Raw genomic sequence first — 22,289 nt, forward strand, 5'->3', positions numbered from 1 at the left:
TGACGTACATTTTGTACAAAATGTCGCTTTGAAAATTTGGGATTAAAATTTGGAATTAAAAAAGAAACAGGGAGTTTCTGCTTTCTTGGTGCTTCAAAGAAATTAATTGATACCCTTAGCAGATATGCATGAATCGAGACATGGAATTCTTCATTGGAGTAATTTTGAACGAAAATGAAACCACCGTATGATACATACGGGGTAATAATAGTAGGGTTTTGTATCTGTCATTAATGCTGTTGTCATTCGATGCAGTTTTACAAATTAAGATGTATTTTCGATATATGGAAAGAAAAAGATAAATGCATATTGTGCAGTTACGCAGTTGTATCTTATTGACATTCAATTTTGAGTTAAGAGAACAGAGATAAACTTATCTAATCCCAATGCTGTCTTACTAGTCTCCTTTTCAGTTGTACTGCATTATATAAATGTATGACCACCGCGTATCTTAACCTCATTCCGCTTTATGAAACGTCATATTGCCGTCCAGTAAGTAATTTATATTAGCAGAGAAATACGAATGTTATCGATCTAATCCGAAAACTATATTCAAGATCGAATGTAAAACTTTTAACGCGTTGTGCAGATGCGCAAAAAGAGCATATACGCGTGTCTGACGTTCGATCATGACTTATGCATTCTCTGTTGAAAATAACTGTATCTACACGACAAATAAAACGTATTTCTACGAAAATTAAAACGCAATACACGATTCTATAAAGGAGGGAATGTTATAGGTGCGATTGTTACGAGGTTCGTTTTTACAGAATGTCAGGATGATATTCGTCTGAAAGAGGTTACGACATTCAATAGTAAGACGATAATATAGGTTAATAACGATACCTGTCTTTTCTATCTGGATCTTCTCCTCCTTCAGCACCCGTGGGAAGTTTCGCCTCTTCAGTCGGCAATTCTGTGCCGGCGTCTTCTCCTTTTTTTCCCATCCATGTAGACACCTGATTCGTTAAACCGGTGAACATTTTCAATTACAATGCGACAATTACTTCACTCTTGAATATGAGCGTAATATCTTTGCCTCCTTTCTATCCTCTATGCTAGCACAAACGTTACTGGAAACCCTTGCGGGACCGAATGACGACGAAGACTTATCCGTTTCAACGGTCGCGCAACCACGAACTGCGCGGATCTACGTGCGACAGCGCACTTCACATTGCGCAATGTAATTCGCTCGATCGTAGCGTCTCCCGTATCGAACGGGAAAAGGTGGAACTAATATCGCAATCGATTTCGAAGGGTATCGTGGTACGTCGTGCAAAATACAACCTGTACAATCTAAGTTGTAATTTATACATTGCCGTATAAACAGTGCTTGCAAATTTAAATATTCCTAGATTTTCTAGGGACACTAGTATAATTTTCTCTCAGATAGAGCGTAATTTTTAGCGCCATAGTTTAAATACAAAAAGCAGTGAATAGTATATTTCACAAAATTACATGAATTATAACGATTTACTTTTCTAACGATAAAACTAAACATGAAAAAAATAATATTAGGAAGCAGTTTTTAGAAAAATATATTATTTTATTATATGTATACAAGGCAATGATAACATTATCGAACTTGGTATACAATTTGTACATTTCCTACTTCTTCGAGTGCTTCAGCATCAGTGTTGCGAATCGTTAAGACCAATAAATTGTACATTGTTACTTAAAATTAGAGGTAGATATGTACGTAAGCATATTCACCTAAATCTATTATATTACTACAGACTAATGTACTATAGATTGGTGTCTTAGTTTACAATATATGCCTTCAAGTGTTGTACTGCACATTGAAATTATGTTCTATGTGTTTCATTGGTACATTTGTACTTCGTATAGGATTTAAAATTTGTGCATTGCTAAATGAAATAAAGATACGAACAGTATCTTATGTTCAATATCACAGCTTAATATGAACATTTTATGAAGAATTTTATGCTATTACTGTCCCATTTTTCGTATTCAAACATATTTTATATTAAACAGACTAACATGACAATCTATATCGTTTGCTTCCTGGCCATCAATGTTTAAAATTTTAAAGTTTTGAGTTTTCCAATTATTGGTGTCTCGCGTTCCTGAATGTTGACATTTTTAACGTTTACTTTCGAACATTACATTTAATCTCTTTTTTTGTAATTGGTCTAATCTATCTAATTCGCAATTGCTTACTTTCGAGATTTTATGATTACTTATATCCGTTATCTCAGTGATTGCTTACGGCTTACGTTGATTAATTCTTTTTTTATACATATAACACCAATTTACTAGAATTTGTAATATTTACAATTTAACTATGAAACTTTCATAGTCACTGGAAGTTCATGATCAATGCAGATTATGAATTCCCCTAACTTTGTGTTTTACTCTTGTTTGAAATTACGTAAAGGTCGAATAAATTCCGCAAGTCACTAAAGTGATTCTAACATTCTAGATATATACATTTAAGTATTTGGATCTCTAGGAATGTACATTGTCCTGACATAGTCACTATTTTTCTTTCGCCAGCGCCGTTTCAGTTAAAGATGCTTGTTCTCTTTGATACCTGCAAAATATATCATTTAATCAGACACGTAAAATATATACATAAGATAGAATCTTGTAATTTAATATCGACTTCTTTGAAATTTATCGCTTATTCATACGTAGTGCATACAACGCATAATATAATGATATTGGTTTAACGTTCATCGAATGAATAGAAAATATATGTTTAAATGGAAAGACATATGTATATGTGTGTATATCAACATATCGATATATCCGCTATAAATAATACATCAGAACAGAAAGATCATTATATGATTATTATTATGCTAACTTAAAGATTCTTGCATAACATATAAAACATAGACTTACATTATTCCTCGACTAACTTGGTACAAAGCCGTTATAGCGACGAAGAGATTTACGCTAAAAAGACTCCAGTTTTTCGGAGTGATCGCTAAAGAGTACCTGGTCCAGATCAAGCCAGTAATGCCCAAGGCAGACGATTGGCTAACAGAGATTTGACTTGCTGGTCTCTGCAGATCACTCAGGCCAGCTATTACAAGTCCCTGTAATTTGCAAACTCCGATTTAACGTAATTAAAATATATACATATGTATTATATTATAAAAAATGAGAAGGAAACGAAGAAGGAAAATAAGGCGCGTATCACGACAGAATGGGGAGTAACGAAAGGGTCAACAATGCAGATCATATTCGGATGATTTACTTTAGAAGGCTGACCTATATTCAGCTGGGTAGATTGACCGCGATTTGTTATAAAATATGCACGCACGCGCGCGTGATACCTAAGAGACATTATCCGTGAAATTTACATTTGTCTAAGTTACGAGTATGTGACATTTACGCGAGATAATTTTCCTTTATTGTTCTTTAATATTGTGTTAGAAAATAGGTATCGACGATGAATGTATATGGTTGATTCTATGCCCCATTGTGGAAATGTAAAGCCATTACGGAATTATTAAACGTGATGTTGATGACAATAACGAGATTCATAGTTTCTTTCGTAACAAACGTTACCAGATCAACATCGCATTTGGATCAAGTCCATGAGGATACACGGTCGAGAAATATTTTTATAACGTTTAGCGCAACGAAGGACGTGAAACACGCGTACAATCTATTTCATGTTAAAATTGATTCATTTATACTAGAGAAAGAAATACTATGTATGTATATTTAGATAAGGAAAGATCTTAAAACGTAATTAACGATTTTCTTCTCCTGTCACAATTTGATACGCTGTGTATATGTCAAAAAATATACATATGTATATTAAATACTTCAAGAGACGTTAAAACTTCAGATATTACTGACCCATTTAAAAGCTGGTGCCCAGAAGAATATAGTCTGCGGACCTGAAAATAGGTCGAATTGCTGTTATGTATTTCTTTTGTATGTTACTCATATGTAATCGAAAAAAGAAAAAACAAATAAAATACGATCAATTCGTGGTATAGTGATAACGATTGTGTCATATCTCCGAATTCACGTGAATAGTATTTCAAAACGTACACACGTTACTTAATCGCATTCCAACAAGTTCCAAATTCCAATTACAAAAAAGTTAATCTATCGTAAGCTTTCAGATATTTATTCAGTGAATATTAATGCGTTATCATTAATACTTTGAACTCGTTGACATTGTATAAATTCGCTAGGCAACATGATAGGAAAAATGCATAAAACTATCCAAGGTCTAGCAGATATGCAAGACATTGTGTCACGGAATGGCATTGATTTACATATTCACAGACATGAATGACGGTCAAGTTTATCTAAATTTATAGTATCGTATGATACGCGAGACAGTAAAAAAGTAAGGTATGCCTAAAGCTTGTATGACGTCACGACATGCTACTTTTTGCTCCTTCGACCGAATGAGAGTGATGCACAGTGACACGAGCGCATATGTTGTACGCACGTGTCACTACTTGAGAAAACTGGATAATCATTGATAACTTACTAACCAGCTGGGTGATTCCACAGTGGCTGGAACTTCTGTGGCACAAACTTGCCAATCGCATTCATTGTGTTTTTGTAGGCGACCGACATTGTGTTCCACGCGTTCACACGCCAGTAATTGGCAAAAGGCAAACAAAACTTAGAAGATGAATTACTTAAAGATCTGCCACAAAACGAGTGAACGCGGAAAGTACAAGCGGTAAGACGATCCGTACACTGAGACTGAATATCGTGAAGTGCACCGATTGGTAGCCGCGCTGGTGGCACGGGTAGTCTGCTCTTTCCTTTCCCCTCACAGATTTCCGGGACCTAAACCGCTAGTCTAAAACGTACTCTGTATCTCTGTATGTGTGGTTTATATTCGCACGTACTATCGTAGATTATTTAGGACCATGTTAAACATACATGCACTCATGATCGATCAATATTTACAGATAATAGCGATATAATAATCAACGCGCGATTATTAGCACGTGCAAGTACCCTTCAAGAAATATCGATTCGAATCTATACTTAAAAATAATACAGCACGTGGTAAAATCTCGTTCCTAACCACTTTTGATCAATCAAAGATCTATCAAAATAAAGGAAATATTACACGTATAATATTAAAGTTTCGTTTAACAATGTACAAATTTATCTAATTTATCGTTAGATTTGAGCGGTTATATTTAAAAGTTCGATGAAATTATCGTATTGTCATTTGAGGATAAGACTACAACTGATATGATGATGTTATCGTGTAATCTAAATTATACTTATCTGTCACGTCATCTCCAATTAATGGAATTTAGTGATGCGTTTATTAATAGACACATATAGTTATGAATTCAACAAATGCATTCCGAATACTTCTGGCACTTCGAAGATATGAATTGTTGCAGTGGTGTATAACTTTTCATAGAGTAAACTTCTAACGTACGATAAGCAAATTAATTCTCTAACTTTACCGATAATGCACTATATCATCTACTAACAATACACATACCATAATATAAATAGTATTGGCATTGGCCTAGAGAACAAAATTGAACGGCGTGTGCAGTTGCCAAATCGTATGTCGCATGGTCATTCTGTTCTATTAATATATTAACCACGTGTAGAGTTGAGGATCGCAATGCGGTAACACGTTTTAAGAACGCAATTCCGCTCTCGGTACGTTGATCTCGTGGGAACGAAACGAGAATATGTATTTACAAATGTATTTTATTTATGTACATTAAAATGTATATAGCCTTTATAACATCAAGTAAAATGAAAATAAATCGCACATAGTACAATAAATGCTATTAAAAATTGAGCTCAACGAGAGAGAATGCAAACTTTATTTTGGCCGACAAACGTTATGGTTTACTCATGAGCAGCGGTATTGTTCGCATCTCCCATAAATTGCACCACAGTTAACATTGAATACATTGGTCATGTGTATTCCTATATCACAAAATTGATAAATATTTCGACGTCTACATAACTATATATTTGTCATTGCATGCATCGAATGCGTCAGAATTTATGCAACCTGTATAATATATATCTTATTTCATTCTTTTACAATAATTGTACTTTGTAATGTTGACAACTTTCCCTCTATACATTATTGTTCTGTTTGCTATATCTTTAAATATTTATCTTATTAGAATATTTAGTAATACTATAATTGTATAGAACAAAATAAGTTTGCTAAAATTGAAAAAACACTGAGATTAAATGAATGGCATAAAAATTATCTATAATTTTTAAAATTATAGTATAATTTTATCATATTATTATGATACAAATTAGGTATAATTTTTATGCCATGCATTTAGTATATGTTTAGTCTATGTTCAATATATAAAGTAAATGCATAACTTAAGTCTTATTTAAAGGAAATTGCGTCATAAATTGATTGTTAAACATATAACTTAAATATACAAACACGCTAAACATTCGACGTCTTTAAATATACGTATCTATTATACATTTAAGGCACATAGTATAAAATAACGACAGAAAATAGTATTGACTTCGTTGTTCGATGAACAAGCAAAAATCAGACATGAAAGTTTCCCATAATTTATAAAACATTAGAAATTTACTTTATATTTTATATTTGTTGAATGAAATTTGATTTTTTTAAGATATTATGAAAGACTTACTCCCGCACATTTATAATAGTGTATAATAATTATAACATTATTATAATATAATTTATAAATTAATAGAAACTTAAATCGAAATTTCTTCCATATCGTTGACTTACAAATTTAGCACTTTGTAATTTATTCTTAAACAGTACAAAATAAACATCGAAATACAAGATAATAAATTTCCTAATTATATAAAATTATATTCTAGTTTCATTACGTAATATAAATATTTTATGCATTTTTCTAGTATTTATAATAAAAGTTTTGATCGCTAAAAATGAATAATTTCTTTGCGACTTTTTGTGGTAAAATACAATTATCCGTATTTACAAAAATTGTGTATATAATGCCACAATATATTTTATATATTGCAATAATACTTACTTATAAATGATATATTAGCATTTGTATGTACCCTATATGGTACTTGAGTATAATTATCTAAAATATGTAAAAAAGAGCATTTGTACAAGTAATAAATAGAATAAACCTTACAAGCTACATTTACTTGAGTCACCTAAAAATGGGTCTAAAAACTATAAGTGACTCAAAATATATAGCTACTTCTAAGGTCTGTCCAAAAATTGTATTGTCTATAAATTCATTATAAAAAATGTAGTCGGAACTGCAACTATGGCTTTTCTGTGTAATTGTATAAATAAGAGATCTTATAATTTTCTGATAAATGCATGTGGCAGTGATATTAGGATATTGTTAAATAGTTTTCATGTGCCCCATGTGCAGTTTTGAGCATCAATCAATTAGATTGTATAAAAATGCAATAAAATTTTAACACCATCGTTATTATGATCATCAGCATTGATCAGTTTCTTATTTTTCTACTTGTAATGTATTTTATCTCAATGTAGTAGTCATATCTACCATTCATAAAACTCAATGCATTGAGCTTATATCGAATTTTTACTTATATGCAAGTAAAATTATTAGAACAAATATAATTTCAATAGACTAATTATAAAATCTTTTTAAATTGATTTATAAAACCATTTAATAAAAATAATTATCATTAATTATATCCACATAATGTAAAAGTACTAACAGATCCATATATATCAACTGTGACAAATTTTGTAAAATCGGTAGATATGCATACTTTAGCAAAAAAATTCGAAGGTAGCTCGACAACACCTAATAAGGCTGGCTTGTTAGGATTTTTACCCTCTTTAAATTTCCAAAATTTAGTTTCTTTATCTATGTCAGACTTAGTATCTTTATCTTCTACCTGATTTTGCATATTGAAGATACACGAGTCTATGCTTTGACTAGTAGACATATTTGGAGTAATATTTCCTTTTATACCAACGGAAGGAGTACTAATGCTGCGATTTATTCGTATCGATGGCCATTTCGGTTTACGTATGTATAGAGCTAAAGCAATGTTCCACCAAACTAATTCGTCGGAACTTACAGAAAGCAAAATTGGGACTTCAATTACAGATGGAGCCCAACGTAACTGAGTAACAGAACTTGTATGAAAACTCAATTTATTTATCTCTTCCGATGTTGATGTATCAATAATCTGAAAAGTAACAATATTGTAATTTAGCTAGGGAAATTGTTTATAATGAATACTTACAGAAATGTCTCCATCTTCGAAACCTATAGCTAAATACTTCTCATTTTGCGAAATTTCGCAGCATGTTAATTTCTGGGTATATTTTTTTCTAAAATATTCAATTATTTTGATATATGCCGGCAAAGACATTGTATTTTGTTGTAATTTATAGAGGACAACATCTCCATTTTCATTTAACACAGCTAGAAAACTTTTGTGGTAACTTAAGCAACTATAAATGCTAACTGAGTCTGGATTTTTTACTATGTCCACTCGCACCCAATTTGTACCATTAATATTCCAAATTGTAATTATACCATTTCTAGTCACTGTTACTACACATTCTTTATCAACTTTATGAATTGCAATAATATATCCTGCATCTTCAATTAAATACGTTAGTTTTACGTTTTCCCACACCTGTAAAAGATAATATATAAATTAAGACAATCTAGAAATATTTTATCATTTCTGATATATAATACAATTTTATTTTACTTTTAAGTTATTATCAGTTCCTCTACAAACGAGTATATCATTGTTGCGATCTCTTTTCATATCTAGAATTTCAACTAACTCCACATTAGATGTGAAGTTTAATACAGGTATATTTTCCTTACTCCTTATGTTAAATATATTGACAATGCCTTTATCAGTGACATAAATTATTTTCTCTGCATAAAGAATTAAGTTATTTATTTTTGCATTAATAGGTTCAGTTTCTGCTATTTTATTATCATCGACTAATGTAATAATAGTATTTGACAGAGTTTCTGTAACAATAGTATCCGGAGCATCACCAAAATTCTGTACTTTTGCATCAAATAAATGTTTCCTTATTGAAGTACTAGTTCCTTCTACTGGAAGTTTCCACTTATGAAGTAATTGATTTTCACTACCGCAAATAATGTGACATTCTTCTTCTCTTAACCAATATGTATCCAAGGAGGAGACACGACTTCTATAAGTAGCTATTGGCTGATGTCCAACATCTGTATTCCATATATTTATAAAACCACTGGAATCAGCTAAGACTATGTACCGACCATCATTAGTCAAAGTAGCACAAACATAAACAGTTTTTTCATTTTCAACACTTGCTCTTGTTTGCTTATTGTAACTGTGTATATGATTATGTGATCTAAACCATTTTACATATACAGCTTTCTCTTCAGTAACAATGAATAAAGAATTATTTTGTTCTGGCACACTGCAGAAAAGGATAATTTTCTTTTTCTGTAAATCTACATTGTATTGTGATATATATTTAAACTCTTCGCCTTGTTTACAATACGATATTAGGACACCATGTATTTCATCCATTACATGAACCAGATTACTTCCCATTGTAAACGCTATATTTTTAAGGTTACTGCAAAAATTTATGTTTTTATTTTTTATACTACTACCAATATATAAACAATGTATAAACAAACAATTTTATTAAATTTACCTTTGAGGGCTATGGCCATGATCTGATAATATATTTCCACGGCGATCCCAAATCTAAAGAAAAGAATCTTATTTTATTTAATGAAAATATGTTAATAAACTTCTATTTAAATATATTTATACCCTTATCGTTCCTTTGTTTGTACAAGCTGCAACAGAACTACTGTCATGTGCAAATGTCATATCCAATATAATTTCACCAGGAACAGAAAATACTACTGAACTATCATCATGCGGAACTTTACTTGTAAAAATTCCACTCCAAAAAGACTGTTTTTGTCTCGGACTTAATACAGCAACATTATTTTGTTTATAATTTTCGTCATCAAAAAGTCTGAAAAGTTTCACGACACCATGGTCATCTAGCGATAAAAAACAATCTCCTTCATTAGATATGATAATCTTTTTTATGCAACAATTCTTGTCATGTCCAGTGAAAACTTTTTGCCTCTTGTAAAAGATATCCCACAAAAATATTTCACCTCTTCCATTTCCAATTAAAATTAGGTTTGGATCACATGTAAAACATAACGCGTGTACTTTCGTTAATACTTCTTCACTTAATGGCATATCCATGTGCCTTAATTTTTTAGCATGAAATATATATAAATACTTGGATCTTTCTTTTGCAAGTTGAGTGGCAGTATCTTTAACATATCCTTCATAAGGATGACTCAAAGCAATTTGTACTATATCCAAACAATTTTTACGCCTATGTTCTGCTATAACACTTGATTGTTCTTCTAAGAATTTTTCCAAGTCTATAAGACGCATTTCATATACTTGATCATAATCTTTGGTAATATATTTTTTATAATTATTTAAATCGATCAATAAATTATTTAGGCCACTATGAATTATTGCTTGTTGAATAAAATCAAAATCTAAATATATATTAGGAAACTCATTATATAATTTTGCTTGTTCTAAATGGTATCCAATATAGGAATAACTGTAATTATCTGCCGGTAATTTCGCAAAATTACCATTACAATATTTACGATATTTTTCAATCAATGACTTGTGCATTTCTACTAATTCAACCTCTGAAAATTTTTTTCGTAAGTGGCAAAGTAATAAATCATGTACGCCATAAATGTAACTTCGTAATTCTGCATTCCACTGTTTAGCAGCAAGCGATTTATGACATAGATCAAGCATCATTTCTTCAACTTGAAAAGGGGATCCTCCCCACAAAATTTCCAATGTCTATAAAGCAAATATATAATGTATACAACAATAATATACAATTTTGAATGTTTTACATACAATTATTAAATGATGTAAGACTAGAAGTTGTATTACCTGCGGTGTTATATTAACATCCTCTCTAAAAATAACTAATTCTTCATAATGTTCTCTCATTTCAAGAGGTAACTGATCTATACACATATTAAAAATGGCTTCTTGTTTCTCCAAGAATTTTTTAATTACTCTAAAAAACATATAAAACATTATTTCATATTATTCCAAGATGAAATTATTTAAATATATACACTTATATGTTTGACATATTACTGATTTTTTTCATCCTTATTTCTTAATGAATCCAAGTAATATCTCCATCTCTTTGAATGTAACTTCATATCATGTTTAAATTCTTCAAATTGCGCAGAAAACATTGCTATTAATAAAGGCATCCCTTTACATTCTTCATTAATTAGTTTCGCTTCTACAGGAAGTTGTTCCACTTCTGTATCTAACACCTTAGCGAACAGACCTAAAGTTTCTGCTTCAGTAAATCCATCATTCATCTGTAAATAAATAATATCCATAGTATGTTTATTAAAACAAATAAATATCACATACAGATAGGAAAAATAATTTACTTCAATGACACAAGGTCTCTTTTCCAATACAACATCAAGATCAGCTGTAATCACTAATGTTTTGCATTCAAAATCAAATGTGTCAATTATTTTTTTATCACAAACATCGTCCAAAATTAACAAAGCATTGCAATGTTTTGCTCTACTAAAGTAATCTTGCAAGAAGTGGATCAACGAATCCTTTAAAGATTCTGGTTTATATGAATCTGGTAATATTTCCAGGTTCTTAACAAGGTGATATAGTCTATTAAGTTGAATTAATATATCTTCATCAACTGAACGCTTATGTCCAAATTTGATCCAATATACTTCATTCTGGAAGAAATATAACGAATAACATAAATTACAGACAAATATTGCGCTTATAATTTTTTAGTGTATGACAACTTACATAAAATATATTTCTTATAAATTTACTATTCTTTAATGTGCTAGCTGTTAAAGACGATTTACCAAAACCTTTCATACCATGGAGTACAATATATTCATTCGGTTGTAATTCTTCTAGGCAATTTTGTAACTGTTTCATCTAAAATTAATAACCATTAGTTTAACATTATAGAAAAATTATCCATAATGAATAACATTGGCATTAACAATTATGTGATAACTTTTCTTTTTAAACTTACATAATTGATTTCCATAAGTGTGCATGCATAATAACAAATATCACAATTAATAATAAATAAACTCTCTGATGTTTTAATAACATATATACATACCTTTTCCTCTCTTACCACAGTTAATGGTGAAATTGGCGGAAGAGTGGGTGTACCCATATACTTTATATCTGAAAAAGATTTTCCATTTTCTTCAAGTTTATCCATATCATCACTTAACCATTCATAATGATGTCTTAAAGCTTGACGAAAAATATCAAATGCAAGTGGACCACGACTAAAAAATAAAGGATGATGAAGGAAACTAAACTTCTCAAAAATATCTTGTTACATAAATGTAACAAATTTTATATTCCATATCTAATTTATACCTTGGAAGTATATCTAATAAAATTTCAGCTTTTCTCTGTTTAGAAGCACCTTTTTCAATTTCTTGTATGTGCTGATCTCTTAATATATATTCTGATTGCAATGGCTTTATAATACCATTATGTACATCCATATCAGCCACTATATTTTCTCGTAGCTTTCTAAGAATATGTTTATGCAATTTTTCCATTTTTATATTTTTGATATTTTGTAAATATGCTTTGTTACATTACATTTGTCCTGTTTTTAATAAAATTATCTATAAATACAAAGAGAAATAAAACTCTAATTCTAACATGAAAATTCTCAGGTAATAAAAGTATATATAGAACGTCATTTTTTATTCCTAAATATAGAGATATCATGGCTTTCAAGCGAAATAAACCTTGACAAAATATCTGTTACCTGTCTACTTTATATATATTTTAAATAATAAATTAAACTAACAGTAAAGGTATGAAATTAGTTATGCTTAGAATGTTCTGTATAATAAATGTTTATATTTTATTTACAAAAGTACTATTTTGAAAGAATTTACAAACGAAAAAATATAATACAACATTCATAAAATACATATTATCTTTGTTATATATACATATGTACAGACCTAAGTTTTTCTTAAAGATAATCTTGTTACAAGTTTCATTCTTCTATATATCTTGTATAAATAATACACTTTTATAGTAATAAAAATTACTTATTTAATGTATCGTTTCCTGTAACTGTAACTTCATAAAATCAAAGGATACTTCGGTCAATGACTTCAAAATTAAATTCGAAGACTTTAATGGTTCGGAAATGTTTAGAAATAATTCTTCATTCAATCTTACCTGATTAATGCTGTTTGTGCTCAAAATGTACAATATTTTGCGTGGCCTTTGTTTGATAAATAAAATAATCGCCTTATCATTCAATGCAACTTCACTTCACCATCTAGAACTAACTGAAGTAAATGACTATTACCGCGTGCCTGAGTCAAGCAGCGTCGTTGCCATTGTTGCCAAATCTACAAATCGAACTCATAGTTACTTGATTGGTTGTTGCTATCACACAATGACAGTTTTCCCGCCAATTCTGTTACTTTTCAAAAGTTCTCTCAACGAAAACCATTACGATAGTGTTAAAAAATGTAGATAATAGGAACATTTAAACATTTAAGATGATCAAAAATACGATTGAAATGCAGAAATGTAACGAAAAAGTTAGGAAACACGGTTTTTGTTACACGTGATATATCGCAGAAGTAAAATTTCCATAAGACAATTACAAATATTTTTTTGCTGCATTTGTTATTCATAAAAAATGTTCAGTATTACCTCCATATTTTTTTAATCAAATATTTTGTTATAGTATCTTACCGAAATCGAATGTATAGCCTTATCAAAGATGTTCACAACTTCTTTGAATACGACACATTCGAGGTTAGTAAAATATTCTTATTGCTACAAAATAATTATAATAAACTATTAGGAAATTATTACGAAGTTCTTGTTATTATTAATACAAAAAATTATACGGTAAAAATCTCCAAAAATAAACCCCTGCGATAGCCGGGAATCGAACCCGGATCAACTGCTTGGGAAGCAACTATGCTGACCATTACACCACCATCGCAGTATAAATACTATTTATTTGAAATATTAAAAAAAAAACTATCGTAATTACATAAAATAGAATATCGTACAAAAGTAAAATAAATCCCTGCGATGGCCGGGAATCGAACCCGGATCAACTGCTTGGAAGGCAACTATGCTGACCATTACACCACCATCGCAGTATGAATACTAGTTGTACGGATTATCAGAAAAACTACTGTAAATACATAAAATAGAAAATCGTTTGAAAGTAAAATAAATCTCTGCGATGGCCGGGAATCGAACCCGGATCAACTGCTTGGAAGGCAACTATGCTGACCATTACACCACCATCGCAGTTGAAATGTTATTGTTCAAACAAAAAGACACTGGTGGGAATAAACAAACTATTCGAAGAAAAAATATAAGTTTCAAGAATGAAAAACAAACCACTGCGATGGCCGGGAATCAAACCCAGATCAACTGCTTGAAAGGAAACTATGCTGACCATTACAGCACCATCGCACTTGAAACATTGTTGTTTAAATAAAAAGACAATAATGGGAATGAACTAATTATGTATTTGAACAAAAAATACAAATTTCAAAAATAAAAAAATAAACCCTGCGATGGCCGGGAATCGAACCCGGATCAACTGCTTGGAAGGCAACTATGCTGACCATTACACCACCATCGCAGTATGAATGCAGTTTATTTGGAATATCAGAAGAACTAATTGTAATTGCATAAAATAAAATATTTATATAGTAGAGTATTGTTTTAATCCTATTTTTCTTTTTATATGGTAGATTATTGGGACATTATTTTGGTCTTGGAGGAGGTTTCTTTCGTCTAAATATAAAAACGCTTCGGGGAGGATGTAACCTGTTGTCAGTGTATTTTTGTAATATGAGTCGTTTGGAAAGAAGTAACCGAAGATTAATCTGTTTTCTTTTATCTTTGCAGCTTGCGCGAAGTGGTTTCTTGTTAGTTTTAAGATGTGACAGTCGATGCGGTGGATATTGGCTAAGTCGTAGATTCTTTTATTTTCCATATATTTTTTGAATCCGCTGTGTTCGGATCTGTAAGTACTCAGGCAAGCCCTGATGCATTTTCTTTCGAATATGCGAATTTTTTCCATTTGGGAAGCTGATATGTTGTACCAGATTAGGCAGCCATAGTTTATGATCGCTCTGATTAGTGCTGGGTTGCATAGGATTTTTACTTTGCTATTGAGATGTTTGGAGTAGAATAATCTTTTTGTTTTCCAGAATTTTGCTGGTTTTGGAAAGTTGAATTTCGATGTGCTGCTTGAAGTTTAATATGTCGTCTATATTTACGCCTAAATATTTTACGCAATTTTTATGTGGTACGAGCTCCCCTTCGTTTGCTTTTTCTCTTAGTTGAAATTTTTTACAGTGTTCTCTTTCTATTGGGCACTTGACTTGGGTCTAAATAGCATGTTTTCGCATTTGTTTGCATTGATTGTTAGTTTTCATGTATAGTAGTAATCGTTAATTTTGTCAAAAAGTTCTTAGAGTTCTGTTCTTATTGTTTTGGTTTTGCGGCCTGCTACGTAGATGATTAAGTCATCTGCGAAGGCTATGGAAAATGACCATTACACCGCCATCGCAGTTGAAACATTGTTGTTTATATAAAAAGATAATAATGGGAATAAACTAATTATGTATTTAAATAAAGAATACAAATTTAAAAAATAAAAAATAAACCTGCGATGGCCGGGAATCGAACCCGGATCAACTGCTTGGAAGGCAACTATGCTGACCATTACACCACCATCGCAGTTGAAATATTATTGTTCAAACAAAAAGGCACTGGTAAGGAAAAACGAACTATTCGAAGAAAAAATACAAGTCTCAAAACTAAAAAACAAACCACTGCGATGGCCGGGAACCAAACCCGGATTAACTGCTTGGAAGGCAACTACGCTCACTATTGCACCACCATCGTAGTTGAAGTCCTACGCTTTTAAGGATATTTACTGCCTGTAGATAAAGCGACTTAAATAAAAAAAATTTAAGCTTGGTGAAAGTAAAATAAACCTGCGATGGCCGGGAATCGAACCCGGATCAACTGCTTGGAAGGCAACTATGCTGGCCATTACACCACCATCGCAGTTGATGGAAGAATTTCACATAGAGAAATTCTATGGGAGCCGTATTTGGAAATTTAATCAAATCAAAGCTTTTACTCTATTTTTCATTTGGAAAATGAAAAATCTATTCCACTCCAAACATCTCGACAGGAAAGCAAAAATTCTATGCTATCAAGCACTAATCAGACCGATCATAACCTACGGCTGCCCAATCTGGTACAACATATCAGCCTCCCAAATGGAAAAAATTCGCATATTCGAAAGAAAATGCATCAGGGCTTGCTTGAGTACTTACAGATCCGAACACAGCGGATTCAAAAAATATATAAAAAACAAAATAATATACGACCTAGCCAACGTTCACCGCATAGACTGTCACATCCTAAAGCTAATACGAAACCACTTCGCGCAAGCGGCAAAGATAAAAGAAAATAGTTTAATCTTCAGCTGCTTATTTCCAAATGACACATACTACAAAAACACTCTGACAACAGGCTACATCCCGCCAGAAGCTTTCCCATACCTTGACGGAAAAAACTACCTGCAGGACCAAAATAACATCCCGATAATTTATCACATAAAAAGAAAAATAGGAACCCAAACTATACTTTACGAAGAAAACCTAGATGGCCAGTCCGCAGACACTAGATGGAGATACAACATGGCCCTCCCTCTGAAAGACACCAAAGACAAACATAGAAAAAATTCAAAAAAATATTGGTGGATACTGAATCCATAATAAAATAAGAGAGAAAATCCACTAAACCGATAAAACTCAATTCTGCCCCCGTACAACACAGGTGCAAACATTGTAATTATTGCAATTCTCCTTCTTTTAAAAGAAACTTATTTATTTAATATCCCCCTCCCTCTCCCTTTACCCCACCCCGCCCCCAAACACCACAGCACCCAAAAATATACTACCGAAGCGTCCTGTTTTTGCGACCCAGTTTCCAGGACAAAAACAACAAGTAAAAACAAAATCACATAGAAGCTCCGCTCCTCCAGCGGCTTAAACCAGAAGATATATCCAACACGAAAAATGTAAAGCGTCAACAACATATTACAGCATGGCTACGTCGTACCGTTGCGTATCGGTACCTTTGCCTAAGACACCGTTATATAAATTCACCGTTTATTGTGAACATTATAATGTATTCAAAATTATATATTGGGTTTTAAATAAACAGCTTTAAAAAAAAAAAAAAAAAAAAAAAAAACTCTATTTTTCATTTTTCACTTCCAAAAATTCTCTCATACTATAAACACTTATAATCCAAGTTACAGTACCACGCCAAAATAATTTACTTATAATGCGCAATGAGAATTGATTGTAAAAATTCTACCAAATAAAAAAAGAAACAAATTCTCTCTTTCGAATTACTGTTGTTAGCTCTGACTGATTCCTACAAGTATATCCCCTTCTACTCTACTTTCTTATTTCTTACGTTCGATGCACATGTTCCTAAAACTTTGGGTAGCTGTAGACTCTTTGTTCATTCGATAACTCAAATACTTGTCGAATCACGATCGGAATCCGGGCCTGAGGTGAGGCCTATCGCTCTCATGGTGAGGGCTTGGGATAGGTTGGGATGATTCTTCACTGCAGCAATCCATCTTTTTACACCACTGAAGGGACGTTTATTGACACAGATAAAAATGTTACAAAGTTGGCGCAGACTCACGATGGTTAGGTACTTGTGACTCTGGTCTAAGACTCGATAACGCATCCGCGGTCAACGGGTTAGTGGGCTTGTTTCTTCGTCCAAGTCCAAGTTCTAATGGTTACCCAGCAAGACGTTAGTTAACTCGTACAAGAGCGCGTAACAGCGAAAAGTGACTTTCCGTCACGGTGGCGCTGTCGAGGGAAACTATGATGGGGTGTGTCTAAGAGCACGAAATCCTCGGATTCGTGGAGAGATGTCTTCATTTGGAAAGTGAGGGAAATTGACGCTGCTGTTAATTGGTCAATTTGGGACAAAGGCTGCTTGTCCGTTCGAAGAACCTTAATTAACAAAATCCTAAGGTTCATCGCGAGTCCTTAGGATAGCTGAACTTATGCTGTGTAGGTGCATCGACATCTGGTAATCATTTTGTCCGAGGGAACCGTTGAAATATTTTACTATGTTAGACGGAGCGTTCGTCCCGTTGACCGCAGCTACGTTCGGCAACTTGTCGCCTTAAGCCCAAGCTCATTGTCACAAATCTCAAATAAATACAATTGGGTAGAATAACGGCAAATTGTTTAATTACAGCTGTAAACTTTAATTACAATTTTTATGGATTTTCCCAAAGTTTCGGAGGGGAGGCTCCGGTGTCCTCTCATCTCTGACATACTCTAAACAGCTTGCTTTCATGTGTCTCATCAAGTACCAAGTATTCTTCACACATCTATGAAATTTTTTTTTATTTACAAGTTCTTTACAATCAATTCTCACATTGAGAAAATCTATGGATGAAGACTAAAAAAAAAAACAACTCACTGACCTCACTAAAGAAATAAAATAGGCAAACTCGAAGATGGTATCCCACTGGGGGTAGCCACCCACGTGTTATTACCGTTAGTTAGAAAAATTTACCAAATGTCCAGCTGGGCCCATTGTGAAGTACAAATTAAATAATAAAAAAAAAATCCATGGATCTGTTCTTTAATTACCTTTGTATCAATTATCAACTATCTTATTTCACATAAATATTGTCATGCTCTATTCATTTACTATATAGATACATGTTACGAAATTTTACATGGCTACTGTCTTATTTTATTTATCATTTGCTGATAACATGATCTAGGAACTGCAAGCATCTTAAACCTTGTATAAGTAGCATTACTTTCCGAAGAAAAATTCTTTAGAAAACAATACCAATCACTAAAACTTATGGAGATATAACATAAGGATTTCATTTCTGGGTTAAATAATTAAATAATTAATTAAACGTCGCTAGAAAAACTTTAGTTAAATAATACAAAATTGCAATTATCAGTTCAGTTTCAAATATTGAACGTTAGATTCAGCTAGAATCAAACATACGATAATCATTTATTATTCACGTTATAGTACCACGCCAGAATAATTTACTTATAATTCTAAATGAGAATTGATTGCAAACTAATTCCAACTAAAAAAAAAAAAAAAGAAAAGAAGAATTGAATATTGTATATTAACCCGTTCAAGTGTGCAGGAACGTTCTTAGCGAGCCATGGTTTGACTGTTCGCTCGAAACCCAGATGTTGGGACACATGGTTTGTGTCAAGGCATTCTACCATAAGGATGTCACTCGTCAAAGAAAATACGGAACAATAGACTGTATTTGTTCCTAACAATTTCCCCTACAAGAGATGAAAAGGCTCGAAGGTCCACTTTCAAACCCGCAAACCGGCCAATGAGAAACACAAAATCTATCTTCTGCGTTACACACATCATGTTAACACGTTCGTCGTGTCACGTAAACTTAAGGGTTGGTTGATGAAATAAAATAGCTGAGTCGTAACACAACTATTAATTTTGTTTTAATTAAGCTTTATTGTGAATTCAGCAATCACAATGTAACACACACCGAATCAACGTAAATCACAATTCACTCCAACCACGTTATGTAAGACTTAGTTACGACGATACGTTAGGTACGCGACTGTTATAAGGGTAGAGACCGGTAAAGATATGTCGACTATTCTGAGGATACAGAATAAGCGAGTTTTACCGACGATACCGTGTCTGAGGAAGGCTAGGGGTGGGTGTGTCTAAGGACACGGGACTATCGGATTTGTCGATGACAATTTTGGTTAAGGAAGCGAGGGCAGTAGACACCGTCTCCGTTTGGATAATAAGACGGTTGGTGGACCAGGAAGGATTTTAGCCGCCCTCGCGAGAAAGTTGCTAATGGAACATACCAGATGCGAAGAAAACCAACTTTCTATGCTAACACGTGGTAGACAATAAACGTAAAGGAAATCTAAGACAAGAAATATTCGCTTGGTCCGAAGGACCTTAACTATGAAAATTCCGAGGTACTTGAGACTATCGAGGGTACGCGCCAAGGATGTGCAGACATCTGGGTGCCTGTCCACGGTGTGTGACCTGGTCTCTGATGTGAATTGACGTTACAGTCGCCACGTCGCACATATTCGTGCGACGGATATACTTCCGTGGGGGCCCCGTCACCAACGTATGATGACGCTCTTCTTGTTCGAGTTAACAGCACGAAAATGCAGTTCATAAAAATTCGAACGCAGAGAACGTGCAAAGACAGAGAGAATGAAAGTCCGAAAAGAAACGATTACGCCACGCGTCATACTACACGCGCATTTATTAATTTTCTCTGTTAAATATAAAATATGTACATCAATCACGAAAATTATTTATATTTTGTGGTCGGTACTCAAATCTTAGTTACAACATAATTTTTTTGCAATTAATTTCACATAAATCGTCTTCATCGTCGCGAGTGACAGTGATTTATCGCGGGAAATTCGAAAACCACGTATCGCGGTATACTGGACATTATCCGTGACACGTGCAAAATGGCACGAAACTGCAGACTTTTATCTTTTGAAACTAAAATACGCATGCTTATTGAAACGAGCGATTAGTTGTATAAAAATGAAATCTGCACGATTAATATCAGCGCACGGTAATAACGACGTTTGAATGCCGCAGCTTAATAAGCACACGTGAACCATTGTTCTCCGTTCGTAAATTAAACTGCTTTACCCTTTCAGAATGATGCGTCCATTCTTTAAACCTCGGGAGAACAAACCTTGCTTTATCCCTAAAAATGAAAAAAGTTTGAAATCTGCCGATAGCACGAAATAACTCTTAGTCGCTTCGGCTGCTTCGACTTCGTAAAATCAACTCCATCGTTATACGCGATTGAATACAAATGCCGTTCATACAAACTTTTACAAACGAAGCATCGTATTATTAATCGATGACGCATACAACGAGAGAAAGTTTCGCGTATCGTTTTGTCCGCGGTTAAAACATTTGAACGGTTAAACGATATGTACATTTATTGGGGCTCGGAATCAAAGTGATATTCTCGAAACTTGGTCCAACACGTTCTCGATATCCTTGCGCGTGACCGCAATAGCTTTGACCAACCAGCGAAATATCAAACTGGAGCCAACGATCGTTGGTTCGTTAAAAGATTAAATCATTCCTGAATAAACGGAGTCGCTGGCGTAACCGGTGTCGTTATTGTCCCACGATACGAGATTGCGAAAATGAATTATTCGATTACTATAGCCGTTCATTGGACGCTGACGCGTACAGGCGAGCACGGTGGTTTCCGCTGCATGCGAGACAAGCTGCAAATTCGATTACGTTAGAAACAGCATTTGGCGCTCAGCCCGAATTAGCTGTGCATTGGTTACTTGCCCGATTAATTTGTCGCGGATTCACTGTTGCAACCATGTCGTTAGAAGATACGCATCGCGTCGCTACCATTTTCCCGCCACACGAAACGCCCACGGTACGTACTAACTCTGCGAGGTGATCGATAGACCCTTCCAGTTATTAAGGTGGCAGGTATTTAATTAAAGAGAGAAACGCGCTCGTTCAAGGAAATATGGCGCCACGAGCTGTGCATTGTATAGAGTACACGATTTTAATAACGATCTAAACTCGTTACGACGAGTGTGCCATCATGGGTACTACGCAGCAAAAGGGTCAACAAGTATTATATTTCGTGACAAATGTCATGAAAGTATTTCTCATCACCTGTAGACGGTAATGACAAAGGCGCGACCGATAAACAAAGTAATCTCGATCGTTGCGATAAAATTACGGACCCTGACTAAGATACCGTGTTTATCATGGCAGGTCTATTCTTTAATTATGAAAAGATCTTACTGGAAAAACAGCGAGGTTGTGTGATTTACAGCGTCGAGAGGCGGGTAATCCGCGCATTTGCATATCGCGTGTGCGGGATCGCGTATACTCGTGCGACGAGCCAGTTGCCTAAGCGGAGGCGCAAACACGCTGCGCCGTTCGTCCAGGAAGAATTACACAGGTCGATTATTTGCTTTCCTTCCACTCGATCCAACTGCTGACGATCAAACGACGGAGTTTGTACGGAGGTAGAAGGGGCTGATAGAGGAAGAGAGAGAGAGACTTGCGTTCCTTCGTTTTCGCCCGCG

At 33.5% G+C, this 22,289-nt stretch overlaps 3 protein-coding genes and 6 non-coding genes across 15 annotated transcripts in view; all 9 read right to left on the minus strand.

Annotated features, from left to right (window-relative positions):
• The window catches only part of LOC126868321 (synapse-associated protein 1-like), a 95,473-nt gene extending 94,314 nt beyond the window's left edge, over nt 1-1,159 (minus strand). For 2 of the 4 annotated variants that reach the window (XM_050623656.1, XM_050623657.1), the window contains exon 1: nt 847-1,159. In XM_050623656.1, coding sequence (XP_050479613.1) covers nt 847-983 — 137 coding nt within the window. In that variant the 5' untranslated portion in view covers nt 984-1,159. The remainder of the gene's footprint in view (nt 1-846) is intronic. The other 2 variants (XM_050623654.1, XM_050623655.1) reach the window with 2 other exon arrangements.
• Nucleotides 1,160-1,522: 363 nt separating this feature from the next.
• Nucleotides 1,523-4,734, minus strand: LOC126868337 (uncharacterized). Of its 2 annotated transcripts, XM_050623678.1 has the most exons (4): nt 4,491-4,733; nt 3,838-3,878; nt 2,869-3,065; nt 1,523-2,554 (listed from the first exon to the last, which is right to left on the minus strand). In XM_050623678.1, exons 1-4 carry the CDS (start codon nt 4,573-4,575, stop codon nt 2,500-2,502), a joined length of 378 nt encoding a protein of 125 aa, XP_050479635.1. In that variant the 5' UTR covers nt 4,576-4,733; the 3' UTR covers nt 1,523-2,499. The 2 variants fall into 2 exon arrangements, with proteins under 2 accessions (XP_050479635.1, XP_050479636.1); XM_050623679.1 differs by lacking the exon at nt 3,838-3,878 and having other exon boundaries at nt 4,491-4,734.
• A 939-nt stretch (nt 4,735-5,673) lies between these two features.
• Nucleotides 5,674-13,439, minus strand: LOC126868313 (apoptotic protease-activating factor 1). Of its 3 annotated transcripts, none has more exons than XM_050623637.1 (12): nt 13,291-13,439; nt 12,463-12,700; nt 12,194-12,368; nt 11,863-11,991; nt 11,472-11,786; nt 11,161-11,396; nt 10,948-11,077; nt 9,766-10,851; nt 9,644-9,696; nt 8,689-9,562; nt 8,212-8,610; nt 5,674-8,154 (listed from the first exon to the last, which is right to left on the minus strand). In XM_050623637.1, the coding sequence occupies exons 2-12, from the start codon at nt 12,648-12,650 to the stop codon at nt 7,642-7,644; spliced, it is 4,098 nt and encodes a 1,365-aa protein (XP_050479594.1). In that variant the 5' UTR covers nt 12,651-12,700; nt 13,291-13,439; the 3' UTR covers nt 5,674-7,641. The 3 variants fall into 3 exon arrangements, with proteins under 3 accessions (XP_050479594.1, XP_050479592.1, XP_050479593.1); XM_050623635.1 differs by having other exon boundaries at nt 11,863-12,000; XM_050623636.1 differs by lacking the exon at nt 13,291-13,439 and having other exon boundaries at nt 11,863-12,000; nt 12,463-12,706.
• Nucleotides 13,440-14,002: 563 nt separating this feature from the next.
• Nucleotides 14,003-14,074, minus strand: Trnag-ccc (transfer RNA glycine (anticodon CCC)). Its single transcript has one exon. It is a non-coding gene; the product is annotated as a tRNA-Gly (tRNA).
• An 88-nt stretch (nt 14,075-14,162) lies between these two features.
• Nucleotides 14,163-14,234, minus strand: Trnag-ucc (transfer RNA glycine (anticodon UCC)). Its single transcript has one exon. It is a non-coding gene; the product is annotated as a tRNA-Gly (tRNA).
• An 85-nt stretch (nt 14,235-14,319) lies between these two features.
• Trnag-ucc (transfer RNA glycine (anticodon UCC)) lies at nt 14,320-14,391 on the minus strand. Its single transcript has one exon. It is a non-coding gene; the product is annotated as a tRNA-Gly (tRNA).
• A 268-nt stretch (nt 14,392-14,659) lies between these two features.
• On the minus strand, nt 14,660-14,731 carry Trnag-ucc (transfer RNA glycine (anticodon UCC)). Its single transcript has one exon. It is a non-coding gene; the product is annotated as a tRNA-Gly (tRNA).
• A 1,034-nt stretch (nt 14,732-15,765) lies between these two features.
• Nucleotides 15,766-15,837, minus strand: Trnag-ucc (transfer RNA glycine (anticodon UCC)). The gene has a single exon. It is a non-coding gene; the product is annotated as a tRNA-Gly (tRNA).
• A 261-nt stretch (nt 15,838-16,098) lies between these two features.
• Nucleotides 16,099-16,170, minus strand: Trnag-ucc (transfer RNA glycine (anticodon UCC)). Its single transcript has one exon. It is a non-coding gene; the product is annotated as a tRNA-Gly (tRNA).
• Between the last annotated feature and the right edge of the window lie 6,119 nt (nt 16,171-22,289).

This window comes from Bombus huntii, chromosome 8 (assembly GCF_024542735.1).
Source record: "Bombus huntii isolate Logan2020A chromosome 8, iyBomHunt1.1, whole genome shotgun sequence".
NCBI lineage: Eukaryota > Metazoa > Arthropoda > Insecta > Hymenoptera > Apidae > Bombus > Bombus huntii.